Consider the following 14,747-nt stretch of genomic DNA (forward strand, 5'->3'; position numbering starts at 1 on the left):
GGGTTTTCATAAATCTTACAAATCCATTGTCAGATTGTTTACTATTAAAAGGGGAACAAAACAATCTAGTAAAAGATAAATATCCTAAATATCAACTTTCAATAACCAAACCATCTGTTCTATAATGTTAGTATCTGCAATATCAAAAATTAAATTTTTAGAAAAAAGAAAAGAAAAAGAGAACTGTGTGTGAGCTGAGAACTAGCCCCTCCAGGCTTCCATTCTCATGATGTTGAAAGAAGTAAATCAAATTGAAGAAAATGAAAGAATTCTATGATTCAACGGCTGAAGTTCGGGTGTACAAGTCAGTGGAGATGAAAAACACCTCTCAAGTATACGAATACGAATAGAATATGCTTGCTTATACAAATCCTGTACACTCCTTTGTTTCTTTTCTATACAGCAATGCCAGTCTCCTAACTGTACCTGTTGTGGGCGTATCCAATTACTTCCGCCTTCTAAAAACCTGGAAGAAAAGAGTATTTTTGGTTTAACCATCTTGCAACCAAGTAACCGACCAATGCGTTGAATGGCATACTGGTACATTTGCAAGTGCAAAGAACGCATAACCATCTTTCCAATGTTAGCCATCTCCATCCAGGAACCAACAATATACCTTAGCGCCAATGAGTCAGTCGCATACCCGGGACCAAAAAGCCACCAGGTCATAGTTTCCGACTTTCACGTATTTTTTAGCCATCACAACCAACGACCTGGTTCACAAAAGGAGGATAGCGTCTTGAAGATTCTCAGATGATTTTCTTGAGGCCGCTAATCAATTCCCAGGATGCACACTTCCCTTCCATATGCTGTCTTTCTCCCCTTCAAAGCCTGTAATGGTTGTAATTTCCATTCCTAGAAATCACTGATGCACCTGATTTCTCCTCATCTTCTGATGGTGTTCCTGATCTTGATTCCAAGTGCATATCCATTGATCTATGCCTTCCGCCAGCTGATCTCAAGCCTCTCGCACCAGAGGAAAATTTACCTGACAAATGACCATAAGTAGGCCCCTTCGATCCCACAAAATCTTTGGGAAGGGAGTCCATGTCCATGTAACAGCTCCTTGCTTTAGCATCAGCAATTAATGCAGCCCAGTCATCAGACTGCACCAGAGCATTGGCATTCCCCATAACCTGTAAAAACATCACGTTTGCATCAGAAAAATAAACCCTAATACCCTTTATTGGAGTGTAAGTGAAGAAGTGTATAATAGCACAAAAGATGCAACACAATCCATACCCAAAGAGCCCTTCTTGCACGAGTAAGAGCAACATTCATTCGGCGGATATCTGCAACAAAGCCAACTCCATGACCTGAGGCACGCACACAAGACATGATAATGACATCACGTTCTTGCCCTTGGAAGGCATCTACAGTGTTTATATATAGATCCTTTCCTTCTTCTGTTTTTAGAACTTGATCAAATTCACGTTGAAGGCACTTCAGTTGCAGCTTGTATGGTGTGATTATGCCAACAGAAACCTTGCTCACACCTAACGACTTGAGGGTTTTCTGTAGATGCTCATACAAGCGACGGCAAAATTCTGCTTCATGTAAATTCTGATAAGAGACCGATCCACCTCTGTGGGACTCCCGCCCGTGGGTGATATCATAGAATGTATAAGGTTTAAGTAAAGGATCCTTGTAATATCCCTCATCAGGCATATTAGCAACACTGTCACTGTCAATCAGACGTCCCTGGTAAAAGTACCTTGAGGGGAAATCCCGTATTTGAGGATGCATCCTATACTGCACAGACAACAACATTGTTGGGCATCCTGCTTGCTGGAACCTTTCAAAGAGACTTCTACTATATAACAAGGTTCCGGCTGCCTTACTGATGACTGTAGCAGGAAGCTGCTGAGGGTCCCCAACAAGGACGCATCGAGCCGCACCAAGCGAAAGGGGAGGAAGAATCCCCACCTCACTGGCCTGGGCTGCCTCATCAATAACTACCATGTCAAAGCCATGAGTAAGGCGAGAGAACAACTTGCGACCGCTGCTTGAGAGAGTAGTGAAAACGATCTCAGCCTCATTAGCAAAACTTGCCTCAAGATTAGCACGGGCCTCTTCCAAATTGAAGCTGCTACCACCACGAAACCTGCCTTCTAAAATGACAAGGCGAGACATCTCAACCAGAACTTTATCCCTGCCTTCAACCACGGCTGCAAGGTTCTGCAGCAATGTGTCCCGATTCTGGTCCCGAGCCATAAGAACATCAGGATCAACACCAACAGATCCTTGGGAACGAATAGTAGAAGCAGCAGCATTAAGTTCTCTTTGAAGACCAGCTATCTGCTGAGACAACATAGCTTCGCGACCTCTCAAATTGTGCATCCATCCCAAAATTTCCTCGCGACTCTTCAATAGAAGCTGTTCTGTTCGCCTCTCAACAGAAACTGCCTGGGCAGCACGTGTTTGTGAATCAACCCCAACTCGAGCAACATCAGGCCGATAAACTTTCATCTCACCATCGATGAATCCACGATCAAGAACACGTGCAAGAAGTTCATCAGTAGCAGCATTAGAAGGAGCACAAACCAGCATTCTAGGCTTTGGACAGAGCTTTGGAAGAGTGCGAAAAAGATTCTGATCCATATTCTGCAGAACTTCATCGATTGACCCAACAACAACATTTTCAGAATTGCTCTCATTAGCTTGTTTATAGCTTTCGGGCGCAAGTTTCTTGAGCAAAGCAGTGTAGTAGTGCTGATACTGAACGAGATGGATGACATTTAGCATTCCCCAGACTGTGTGAGTCTTGCCTGTTCCAGGAGGCCCTTGAACAAGGGTAAAGGGCCACGGATCTTGCCTCTTTGTCGTTCCACTACTTGTACCAGCAGCTGTATGCATTGCAGCCCACTGAATTGCTGCTAGCTGTGGTCCATTGAAACTCCTATGAAGATGATCAACAAAATTTTGTGTAAAGCAATCAGGCATGGCAGGGGTCTGTTGTTCATACTTTGGAAAGTGTTCTGGACTGGGCTTAAGGATTGCAGTTTGCATCTACAAAAAGCGAACAGCAATCATTTATCATGATACAAGAACTACAAACAGGAAGAGAATGCCTCAATGTACCCAACACAAAAATCCACCTGAGAATTCAGTCGGCAAAACGCATGCAAGGCAATGTACTCGCGTTGTGTGGTGGCAGTAGAACCAAGCACAGTAAGATACCATATGCCCCTAGGCTGAAGTTTCCTTAGTATATGATCATCATAAACCTTGCTGAAGAAATTAAAATTAAAAAATCGCAAAATTAAATTTGGCAACAATTAACAATGTAAATGTAGAAGCTTCGGTGATACAACAAAATTCAAACAGAACACAGCACCAAAGAAAAAGTTGAGATTTACGAAGTAACCTGTTAGAATCATACGAGTCCCCAACATAAAAATGAAGTATTGCCCCCAGAGGATCACGCGTATCGACTGGATTGTACCTTCTAATGGTACCAGCCACACGTCCATTAACTTCAGGCTCCTCATCGTCTCCATTAGAGGGTGAGTTTGAGTTGTTCCTCCTGGACCTAACTGCTTGACATGAGGGTTACATTAAGAAAACATAATAAGGGAAATATACTTAAGACCCAACCCAATTCTGACAAGTACTGTTGCAACTCAATAACATACCTGCTTCAGGTCTGGGGGATGAAAGAACTGCAACATCACCTTCCTTAAAACCCCATTTGCATTCATTTGATGGAAATACTATAACATCATACCATCCTGAGCAACAAAAGAAAACTTCACCCATTTAACAAAACTGAAATCTTTTACTGACAGATCTCAAACAAAACAGTAACAAATATGTAAGGGCAATGTAGACACAACAGCTTCATATAAATTTATTGGGCAAAGCCCGAAGCTAAGAACCAATGAATTTTCTCTTTTCCCCGTGGGAGTTTTTATGAAACTAGAAGACCTCAAACATCAACCATTTTCTTAGAAGAGAGATATTCAGATAGCACATCCATATTGTCATCCAAACATCAACAGTCAAACTCACCATTGAATTGACTAGAAATCAGATAATTTACAGTGATTAAAGGAGATAGATACCAATCCTAAGACTTGTAATAGAACACTATTTTGGAAAAATCAATCTGATAATCTAGTATAGTCAGGTCTCCAAGTTTACACAAAAAAATAAAAGGCCGGTTTTCTGGTTGTTCCAAACTTACCCTCAATAAAGAAATCAAAGAAAAAACGAGAACATTTGTCTACATACCTCTTTCTCTCCTTTCAACATTTTTTATACGGACCATTACATGGGTGGTATCTCTTGGATTCGATTCAGATAACTCCTCCCATGTGCTGTAAAGTTGCGCTCGGCATTCCTCAAAAAGCAAAGGCTCAAATACTCTTACATACTCTTCTACAGATTCAAATCGACCAGGAACAGATTGAAGCTCAGACTCCTCTGACAAACAGTAGGAATGCTTAATCAGATGTGAGTACAGAAGAATCAAGGCTAAAAGGAACAGGAATAAAAAGAGCAAAAAATAGAAGGGAGTGAACCAAAATAATATCATGCATAAAAAATGGTAATGACATTTTTTAGCCTATTACTCACTAACTTGTATAGGGCTATAATCTTCACCATTGTGCCCAACTGTATCGAATATGAGTTGCTGATCAGAACATATATCAGTAAACTAAGAGTAGGGTCTCAAGAAATTGAAGGAACTTCTAGTTATCATTGCAGGAAATTGAAGGTCGAGGACAGAACCATTACACTATCACTGTCAACATTATCAAGGCTTAGACGATGATGATGCTCAAACTTGGAAGAAAGCCCCATAACTTTCTTTTCAAAAAACTGATATACTATCCAAAGCTTAAATAAAATTTCCATGTAAAGATTCGAGAAAAATTGGTCACTACCCCTGTAAAAGAAAAGCAGTGTCCTAAACACCAATGCAATCATCAGAACTTAAGTACTACTACAAATGATTGCCACGCAAGTAAAACTAAATCTCTCTTCAAAATTGATATAAACTTTTTATTAAGACTATAAGTGACCAAATTAGAGTAGGTAAACAGTCATACAAACATATACGTGCCACAGAATACCAAAAGTAAAACAAAAAAAATTCAACTATATTGCACATTCAGCAAGCGCAAAATGAACAGTAGATTGTAAAAATGTTCGGATACATTAATACTAAAGCATAAAAAGGTAAACTCCTGTGCGCAAGGCTCCCGCAATAGGTGGGGCAGACCTTCTCCCCACATATTACGTGGAGAGGTTGTTTCAAGAAATTAATACTAAAGCATAACAACAATAAATTAATCTAAAACATAACTTTCACATGCCAGCACAGGACCGTAATTAAAAATAGAAATAGCCCAGAAAATTTACAGCTCCATGTGAGGTGTGATTTTAACAAACTCCTAAAACCTTATATAGCACAAATGCTCCAAACTTTCAGCAAGTAAATAGTCTTCCTTCCAACAACATCTCCAGGCAGTTATACTACACCCACCAATTGTGGTTGTATGAATCCCATCTTCTATGCATGGGTCTGAGCAATAGAAACATCAGCTTTTACTTCGTCATTTATATAAAAGCCTACTTCACCCATAAGCCATATTTTAATTGACAACGCATGTAACAGGTGTGTAAATTACTTCATACCTGGGTTATGCCAAAACTTCTCACAGGTCACTTCTCGTAAGAGTCGTTCCACAGTTGTATCTTGAGAAGTACCACTTGTTGCCTTCTTTGCTTGAACGATCTTTTTGTTACCTAATTTTGTATCAATAGAGCTCTGGCTTATCAGAGCTGCCTTCCTGCCAGGAAACGGTGAATTCTTTGACTGCCTAGAGTCATTAGGCTGCTTCCATGAACTTTGTCTCGGAATGGGAGGCAAGGGTACCTCTGCTGAAATATCATTATCACTGTTTAGCCTCTTAGGCCTAGTTAGCAGTCCAGAATTTATATCACCATTACAGTCAGGTTTAGATTCACATAATTCCACAGCACTTCCTTCGGTACAAGATAGGTCAACTTGTTTCTGATCCCTGACTATTGGCTGACTTTGTTTTTCTCCAACACGATCAGAAGTTGAAGCTGCCACACGAACTTCTTTCACACTGCGAGTGGTAACCGGTGCTGGAAAGTTCTGCCTTCTAGGTGTGGACGTTTTAATAGGGCCTGCTTGCTTGACATCTTCCAAATTAAGAAATACAGTCTGTCTGTTACGTTTCTTTCCGAGCATTGCCTCTTTGTGCAGGTCTATCTTCCTCTTTCCAGGATTATTTGCAGACTTAAGGGCATGAGTTGCTTCTATACCTTTAACTTCTCTTTGTTTCTGGATAAGGGTAGGCTCTTCCTGGTAATCGTCCCCTTTAATATTGTATTCTAAATTTCGACTACTATTACTTTTCTTTTCATTCAGCTCCTGATCCATTTCAGCAGAAGGATTAACAATATTTTCAGCCTTGATGTTTTCAGATTTGAAACGGCTGGAATTGCTAGATATATTCTCATTACCCACACAAGAGACACTAGAATTCACTGCTTCAGATGTCCCCCGCTCTAGTGAAGCTCGAGGTTGCTCGCCCAAATCACTGTTTGCATATGCATCAACAGAAGCCTCAGCTTCGGACCATTCTCCTTCTTCTCTTTCTAAAGCTTGATCATCAACAGGGGGCACTGCACACATATCCTCACCATTGCTTGACTTGGATGAGGATGCAGCCTGAGGGTTATGATCCCCGGCCCTCATCTGCTCAATACCTGATCCAAGGGCATGACCGACTCTGGGACGGACAAAAGGCTGGAAACCCGATACAGATGAGGCATGCGAGAAAGCATTCATAATTCTTTGGGAACCAGATGACTCAGCAAAAATTTCAGAAGTGGGCGGATTTGTGGATGGAAGTGTCTTTTGTGGCTGGGAGCCCAAGACACAATCACTCTCTTCATCATCATCGGTAGGTGGTTCATTAAGATCGAATAATAACCTTCCTCTAGAACCCATCTCATATGTAAATGCATACAAACTAAGGGAATGAGCCTAACCTTCTGTCCTTACGTTTCCTCTGCCAATCGATGTGCACGACAAGCCAACAATAACAAAAATTCACAAGAATCGTCAACCTGATGCCATCTGAAAATCTATTTCCAGAATGCAATCTATAAACAGAAACATACGATACATAATCAGAAAACCATCCATCACATAAAAAGAGCAAATCTCAAAATCAAAAGGCTCCAAATGCTACGTAGCATCCACATAAAATAAGCTTCGAATCAATCGATATTACAGAGAGACAGATTACCGAGAATTGACGATAGAGCCTCGATCTGGTACGGCGAGGTTGCTGATGCGACGGAAGGATAGCGATTCGGCGGCGACTCTGGGCAGCGCGTCTCTACTCTCTATCGGCGCTCAGTTCTGGTTCAAGACTTCACGTTCTTCAGCGATTCAGCCAAAGGCAAATATTCGTCCTAGGGCTTTTTATTTTTACTTCTTTCAAATACTCAGGCCCATTTGATGAAGCAACGGGCCCTAAATCATTTTAAGATTGGTCTTGATGGGCTTAGTTGGGCCCATCTTCTGAACCAAGGCCCGTGCTTAGGCGGGGGCCATCTGACGCGCGCAGAGAACAGAAAGACATAAAAGGGAGGAGAAGAATGTTGTATTTTTCTTCTGCACATTCAACAATTCATACAAAGAGAGTGGAAAGAGAGACAGATGGGTTTAGAGAGTGAGTTAACTTCATCAATTTGGGAAGAAATTGAGAGTTCTGAGAGGCAAGTAACTGTCTTTTTCTCATTATGAGCTACGAATTGCATACATATGATTACTAATTTGAATTAGAGTTTGTGGGTGTTTGATTTCTATTCTTTCTATGGATTGCAGCTACCTTGTCTGCTGTATGCACGAGAAAGCAGCTTATTTGGCTTCGTCTTTGTTGAAGCAAATAAGAAATCGTGACAGCATCGAATTTGAATTCGATGCTGATGTTCGAGAGATGGAAGAATCAGCTGCTATGGTGCTGGTTCAGTCCTTGAACCAACTTGGCAGGTTCGTACCTACCAGCCTTTACCTATTCTTGTTCCTATCACCATTTGTTAAACTATTGCCACATAGTTTGAATATGTCTTTAATTCATGATTTCATACCCGATAAAGGAAAAAAAATTAGAAAAACTGGGTAATTCTGTCTTTGATAATAATGCCACAGATACATGTACTTGAATCTTTATAAATGGGAATAAACGGTTCATTCTATTCTTGATTATGGATGCTATCAAATTGAATGCAAAACGCTTGGGAATTGTGATTAAGATCCGAAGTTAGTTTCTGCATTTTTACTCTCTCTGGATTTTGGCAGGGCATCTGAAATTATAAGTGAGCTCAAAAGATTGTTCGTTTCTGTTGAAGATATCCCTGTTCAAGTTCTTGTCACCGGGTAATCTTTCTCTCATGAATAGTTATTGTACTCTTCTCCTCACCCTCCCCAGAACTTTTGGCATGAAAGAATCTAATGGATACCTTACAGGGTTTTCATGATTTTTGCTTGGCTGCGGTTAGATCTTACTGGGTTTTCATTTTAATACTTCCAGTGGTTGTCTTTATAATTGCATCAACTGTCAGAATTGCCATTGGTATCAACATTATATACTATATAGGCAGTGTTTCATGTAGCTTTTAGCTGACTCATAGGATTACATCACTATGTGCTATTTGTTGAACATAAGAAATGATTTTTTTGGGAGAAAATGCTGGAAAAATATGAGAATACCATCTTTAATTCAAATGCATGGGAGGTTCCAATTTTTTTCCCAGTGCGCACAACTTAGATCTTTTTATAGGATCCTTGTTTGTGATTATTCTAATGAGCAAGTGTTGGTTTATGCATCTTCTAACTTTTACTGTTTCATCATGTTATTTAACTCCCCTATATATGCTTTGTGTCATTGTGTGTGTACCTCCTTCTAAGTTTCAAATTATGGAAGTGTGGATATGAGAATACTGTTAAACTGCAGATTATGTTCCCATATAGCTTCCATGAAAGCTATGGTAAGTTAACAATGTCAAAAAAAAAAATTAAAAAAATAGTTAGACATTCAGAATGATGTAAATTATTATACTTAAATAGAATCAGTGTCAATGTTTTTTCATTTTTTGTTTTTCAGGGCATGTTTTCAGACTGTGGAAGGTTCATCTGTCGAAGTCAGGGAATTTCTAGAAGATTTCCTTAGCAAGTGGAGCTATGGGGGTGGAGAATACTATTTTCTTGTTGGTGTAGTAGCAAATATCAGTTCCAGAAATAAGTGTGATGGGCAATTTGTTTTGGCAGTTGATAGTTATTTGGAAGTTGTTGAGATCTATGCTATGACACTTCTTGGGACTGTTTTGAAAAATATAGACCTTGCAATTTCCTGGGTTGAGAAAGCTTCACTACCAGAGGATAGACGTCAGGCAAGATATGTTACATGGTGCATTTTTCAACTATCGGCCTGTATTTGTGTTGGTTTTGGTGGTATATTTTTGTCATAGATGTGCCCAAAACTTTGGAAAATAACTAATTCTTATTACAGCATTTGGCTTCACTGTTGTGTTAGCAATTTTCAGTTCCACTTTACTCGACCTTGTGAATACATCGTGGTTTACTCCTTATGCAGACCCTAAATTATGAAATGTTATTTATCATTTAGGTCCACGATTCTTGCTTGTTAACTAGTGTCTTGTCAGCTCACTTTTCTTTCATTTATTAAACCATGCTCGTTGTAAGCAGGAAATTTTCTTTTTCATATTCATTTCAAAATTGTCTGACTGGATTGAGTTCTGTGTGTCAATTTGGTTGATGTTCTTGCTATATGACTATTCTATTGTACTTTTTGCAGGAACTCCTGAGAAGGTTAGACTCTATGTGTTCTGTGAGAACCAGCAGTGCATCACAAGCTTCTCCTTCGCCGTCGCCAGCAGATATTTGTGACATTCGCTCTCCTAAGGAAGCAAATTCATCAAATGGATCACCTAAAGCCTTGAAATCCAATTTTCTTGCTAATGGAGAGAATCGCAAGAAACAAACAATTTTGACATTGTCCAAACGAGTGGAACCATGTTTCTGGTTGTTTCGTAATATCACCTTGAAGTTTGGCAATGTCCGGTTGGTTGTCTCAAATTGCAAGATTATGATTGGCTGTTTGACCTTTCTTGTGTTTTACATTTTCTGGAGAAAACAAGATACTTTAAAGAGGTAAGATGTTGTCTTGTTTCCGATCTCTACATATAAGTCAAGGGTTTGGATGCACAAAAGCTTCCAAACTCCCTTGAGCTAGTTGTCTTGTTTCGCAATAAGAGGTTACTAGCTGTCAGAACATAGAGATGCTGTCATCATTTCACTAAAAAATATAACTTGCTTAGCTTAAAAGTTCCATCTCTTTTGAGGCGAAGCAACATCTTTACTACTTGCAACTTTGAAGTGTAAAATGATGAAATGGGGGGTAGTTGGGCTATAAGAAGAGTCCACCATTGGTGGCTACTTATATGTAGTGTGCTTGTGTGGTCCTGTTAAATGCTCTGCAGTTGAGTTTCATACCACGTTCAGTCTCAATTCACAATTTCCATCTCTGTATAACTCCCGCTTTCCAGTTATTAGGAAAGAATAGATTGAGCGCTTGTATGTTGTATTTACCTGTTATGAGAACTGATGAATATTGTGGATAATTTGAATTAAATTATGTGCCTATTTTGAACCTGTTAATTGTGAGTGGGTAGTTCTACGTCATATTGGATTAGTACACAACATATAAGTATTATATGGAAGAAGAAAAAAAGGTCATTCACTGTTAGTTGAATTACATGGAAAGGCTATGATTAGAAGTTGGAATTAAGAAATAGTTGTCAAATGCGAGAGGCACATCACGAGTTTTTTTTTAATTGATAGTTGATGTTTCAAAGCTTCATTGCCTTATTGTTTCAGGATTGTAACAATGCAAGCTTCGTCCTTGAAGAAGGCTTTGGTGGACTTTTGGCATCTGGCATTTTCATACCAAGTGAATCCTTTAGCTGCAGTTCAACCTCTTCCTCCTGCAATAAGTGGAAACCACTGATGAAGTATTTATCAGAACGTAGTTTTCTTCTATATTTTCTTGAGGTAGATGGTGCACTGACAGGCCTTATTGACAACCTTCATTTGATGATCGGTTCCATTTATTTTTCATGCATTATTTTTACCTTTGTTAAGTCATGATGCTTAAAGTTTAATCAGCCCCAAAATGTTTGGGATAAGGCTCTGAAGACGTTGATGATTTTTAAGATGTGCATTCTGTGTTCAATTGTCTGTATGAAAAAGTCAAAGTCTCAGTGGTTATTTGAGACCCTAATCTCCTTTAGTAGTTTCAAAATTTTCCTCCTGTGGTTAGATTACCCACACCATTGGAATACAATTTGTTACTTGAAATTGTATTGATGGTATTTGGGTCTGATGTTGGATTCTTGTTCATTTTCAGGTCAGAGTTTGTGTGTGGGGTTTAATCTTCTCTGGGTTTTAAGATAATATTTAGATCATGTAACGGTAACAGATCGATGGGTCATCAAACATGGTGGATATCAATTGTGGGACATGTAACCTTTGGAAACTAAGGAATGTTAATCCTGGGCATGTTTGTTTTTGAATCTGTTAAATCATCATTGTCGCTGCTTGAAATTTACAGAGTGGTTTTCTGATGAATGGAACAAAGCAAGCCTGTAAATGCAATGATGAACTGAAGCTGTGAAATGAAGGAAAATGTAGGTTGGGGTGTGAGGTGTTTTGAGTGAAAAGTAAGAGGTGAGTCCAAGAAGAGAAGCTAAAGAATAGGGGGAGTTGTAAGGAAGGCCTGAGATCTCTCAAGCAAAAGACTTTGTCAACCCCCACACAACTCCTCACCTTCTCAATTTGTGTTTTGTGAACCTCTATTCCCTATTTCCTCTCTCTCTGTCATTTTTTTCTTTGCTTCTATGCCATCAAAATTTCACCACCCTTTCAGACAGCTTTATCCTCCTCCTCCTCCCAAACATCAACACCAACACATTGTAGCCTCTCGTCCTGAGGGCGCGCACGCCGCCCCAACAGCGTGCCTAAACACCACAACCACCATGGCTCTGATCAACCCAACAACCTTGTTTCTTCTTATCTTCCTTGTCTTGTCGATCCATTTTGACCCTTGTTATGGCTTATCAGACACAGAGATCCTCCTCAAATTCAAGTCCTCTTTGTCTGCTAACAACAATGCCTTATCAACTTGGACAAACCAGACCCCTCCATGTGATGGAAACAAGGCTAAATGGGTTGGTATCTTGTGTTACAAAGGTGGCATTGGGGGGATCAAGCTTGAGAGATTGGGATTGGGTGGAACTATAGATTTGGAGACTCTCAAGCAATTACCAAACTTGAGAACGTTGAGTTTTATGCACAATCAATTTGAAGGTCCCTCACTAGAGCTGAATAAACTTGGCGCACTAAAGGCAGTTTATTTATCTGATAATAAATTTTCAGGGGAGATTCCTGGGAATGCATTTGAGGGCATGCCTTGGTTAAAGAAACTTCATTTAGCGAATAATGCGTTTACGGGTGCCATTCCTGCATCTTTGGCTGCCTTGCCTAAGCTATTGGATTTGAGGCTTCAAGGGAACCAATTCAATGGAAAGTTACCAGAATTTCAGCAGAAGCAATGGCAATCATTCAATGTGTCAAACAATCAACTTGAAGGGCCAATTCCTGCTGCTCTTAGCAAGATGGGTATAACTTCATTTTCTGGTGAGTTTACACCACCTTTGTTTCAAACATTTTGTTTGCCGTGATGTATTGTTCTTTATTGGAACATGAATCTATTGACAGAATAATCGATTGCGAGACGTTGAAATCATATCTAGGGAATCCTACCATGTTATTTGAGCCCTGATTGTTCATTAATGTCATATGGTTGTATATGTCTTCTTATCTTACTCTCCCTGCCTGAGCAGGCAATCAAGGTCTGTGTGGAGGGCCATTGAGTGCATGTAGTCCGGCCACATCTAACCCTGGCCCGAGCTCGAGTTCATCCCCTGCCGATTCTGGTTCTGGCACCGAGTCCGACAACAAGAAGCCTTCTGGCATTGTCACAATTGTGATATTGACAATTGTTGTTGCGGTTGCACTAGCTGCCATCATTGCAGCCATAGTCATCCTTCGCCGAAGAAACCGAGCCTCCCAATCAATAGAGACAACACCAACATCAAACCTTCAGAAGAAATCAGGTATTAGGGACTCAGACCAAGCCTCACAAGGCTCTCCAGAGCACTCGCTTGGAGGCAGCAAGAAGGGCGATGGAGCGAAATTGTCTTTTGTGAGGGATGACAGAGAGAGGTTTGATTTGCAAGACTTGTTAAAGGCCTCAGCTGAGATACTTGGTAGTGGTTGCTTTGGTTCCTCTTACAGAGCAGGTCTCTTGACTGGACCAGTCATGGTGGTTAAGCGGTTTAAGCAAATGAACAATGTTGGAAGAGAAGAGTTTCAAGAGCACATGAGGAGGCTAGGCCGGTTACAACACCCTAACTTGCTTCCTCTTGTGGCTTATTATTATAGAAAGGAAGAGAAGCTCTTGGTTTCTGACCATGTTGAGCATGGCAGCTTGGCTGTTAGTCTTCATGGTATGCTTATTCTTTTGACACACATTCATCAGTCTATCTGTCATTAATGGTTTTTGATTTCGTGTTTTGACAGTCTAATTCTTCTACGATTTCAGGCCACCAAGCGCTAGGTTGGCCAAGCCTTGATTGGCCATCAAGACTAAAGATTGTCAAAGGAGTAGCCAGGGGCCTTGCATACCTCTACAAAGAGCTTCCTAGTGTGATTGCGGCACACGGCCACCTTAAATCGTCAAACGTTCTGCTAAACAACTCCTTGGAGCCTCAGCTCACCGACTACGGACTAATCCCAGTGATCAACCAAGAGAGTGCTCAAGCGCTAATGGTGGCATACAAATCCCCTGAGTACTCTCAATATGGGCGCGTTACAAAGAAGACCGATGTATGGAGTCTGGGGATGTTGATACTAGAAATCTTAACAGGAAAACTCCCTTCAAACTTCTTACAACAAGGCAAAGGAAGTGATCAAGAGGATTTGGCAACTTGGGTGACCTCAGTTGTTGGAGATCAAGAGCCTACAAGTGAAGTGTTTGATAGAGATCTATTAGCTTCAAAGGCAAGCGAAGGAGAAATGATCAAACTATTGAAGATAGCATTGGCATGCTGTGAAGGGGATGTGGAGAAGAGACTGAACATGAAGGAGGCTATGGAGAGGATTGAGGAGATAAAAGAGAGAGACGGTGACGACGATTTCTTCTCCTCATGTGCTAGTGACCATGGGGAGATAAAGTCTTCAAGAAGATTTTCTGATGATTTCAATTTCTCTTGATTCATGATTTAATACAAATTCATTAAGCATTAGATCAAATCAGCTTTATTCTTCTACAGGGCCAGGGGGACCTTGAAGGGTATGAAGGAGGATTTTCAGGGAATGTTACTTGTTTAGAGTGAAAGTTAGCAGTTGAGATGAATTAAAACAGTGTATGGGACTTCTCTTGTATAATTGTCTCTCCCTCCATCTCTCACTATCTTTCACTCTGGACATAATGATATGAGTTATATTATTATATCTTGCATATAGAACCATTTGAAGGTGGATTAGCCCTACCCATTTCAAAAAAAAAACAAACATTTTTGACAGCAAAATAGAATCAAAGTTTGTACAAGTTGTT

At 40.2% G+C, this 14,747-nt stretch overlaps 3 protein-coding genes across 3 annotated transcripts; 2 read left to right on the forward strand and 1 right to left on the reverse strand.

Moving 5' to 3' along the window:
* Positions 1-251: 251 nt before the first annotated feature.
* On the reverse strand, positions 252-7,453 carry LOC119996170 (uncharacterized ATP-dependent helicase C29A10.10c-like). Its single transcript, XM_038842712.1, has 8 exons — positions 7,293-7,453; positions 5,644-7,146; positions 4,234-4,425; positions 3,636-3,731; positions 3,368-3,536; positions 3,099-3,231; positions 1,243-3,009; positions 252-1,136 (listed from the first exon to the last, which is right to left on the reverse strand). The coding sequence occupies exons 2-8, from the start codon at positions 6,989-6,991 to the stop codon at positions 825-827; spliced, it is 4,017 nt and encodes a 1,338-aa protein (XP_038698640.1). The 5' UTR covers positions 6,992-7,146; positions 7,293-7,453; the 3' UTR covers positions 252-824.
* A 192-nt stretch (positions 7,454-7,645) lies between these two features.
* Positions 7,646-11,428, forward strand: LOC119996103 (protein APEM9-like). The gene is made up of 6 exons (XM_038842620.1): positions 7,646-7,767; positions 7,877-8,041; positions 8,351-8,428; positions 9,156-9,441; positions 9,867-10,222; positions 10,949-11,428. The coding sequence occupies exons 1-6, from the start codon at positions 7,709-7,711 to the stop codon at positions 11,076-11,078; spliced, it is 1,074 nt and encodes a 357-aa protein (XP_038698548.1). The 5' UTR covers positions 7,646-7,708; the 3' UTR covers positions 11,079-11,428.
* Positions 11,429-11,619: 191 nt separating this feature from the next.
* LOC119996102 (pollen receptor-like kinase 1) lies at positions 11,620-14,666 on the forward strand. The gene is made up of 3 exons (XM_038842619.1): positions 11,620-12,766; positions 12,973-13,638; positions 13,734-14,666. Exons 1-3 carry the CDS (start codon positions 11,968-11,970, stop codon positions 14,402-14,404), a joined length of 2,136 nt encoding a protein of 711 aa, XP_038698547.1. The 5' UTR covers positions 11,620-11,967; the 3' UTR covers positions 14,405-14,666.
* Positions 14,667-14,747: the final 81 nt, after the last annotated feature.

Source organism: Tripterygium wilfordii, chromosome 4 (genome assembly GCF_013401445.1).
Source record: "Tripterygium wilfordii isolate XIE 37 chromosome 4, ASM1340144v1, whole genome shotgun sequence".
NCBI lineage: Eukaryota > Viridiplantae > Streptophyta > Magnoliopsida > Celastrales > Celastraceae > Tripterygium > Tripterygium wilfordii.

Bases quoted from the DNA above. Each gene is read 5' to 3' on its own strand.
- LOC119996170 (XM_038842712.1), bottom strand. From the start codon at position 6,991: ATGGGTTCTAGAGGAAGGTTATTATTCGATCTTAATGAACCACCTACC. The intron at 3,732-4,233 runs GTATGTAGACAA...TTTGTTGCTCAG, and splicing joins TGTTGAAAGGAGAGAAAGAG to GATGGTATGATGTTATAGTA. The intron at 1,137-1,242 runs GTATGGATTGTG...ATGTTTTTACAG, and splicing joins GTGCAAGAAGGGCTCTTTGG to GTTATGGGGAATGCCAATGC.
- LOC119996103 (XM_038842620.1), top strand. From the start codon at position 7,709: ATGGGTTTAGAGAGTGAGTTAACTTCATCAATTTGGGAAGAAATTGAG. The intron at 9,442-9,866 runs GCAAGATATGTT...TACTTTTTGCAG, and splicing joins TACCAGAGGATAGACGTCAG to GAACTCCTGAGAAGGTTAGA. The intron at 10,223-10,948 runs GTAAGATGTTGT...TTATTGTTTCAG, and splicing joins AAACAAGATACTTTAAAGAG to GATTGTAACAATGCAAGCTT.
- LOC119996102 (XM_038842619.1), top strand. From the start codon at position 11,968: ATGCCATCAAAATTTCACCACCCTTTCAGACAGCTTTATCCTCCTCCT. The intron at 12,767-12,972 runs GTGAGTTTACAC...CTGCCTGAGCAG, and splicing joins GGGTATAACTTCATTTTCTG to GCAATCAAGGTCTGTGTGGA. The intron at 13,639-13,733 runs GTATGCTTATTC...CTACGATTTCAG, and splicing joins CTTGGCTGTTAGTCTTCATG to GCCACCAAGCGCTAGGTTGG.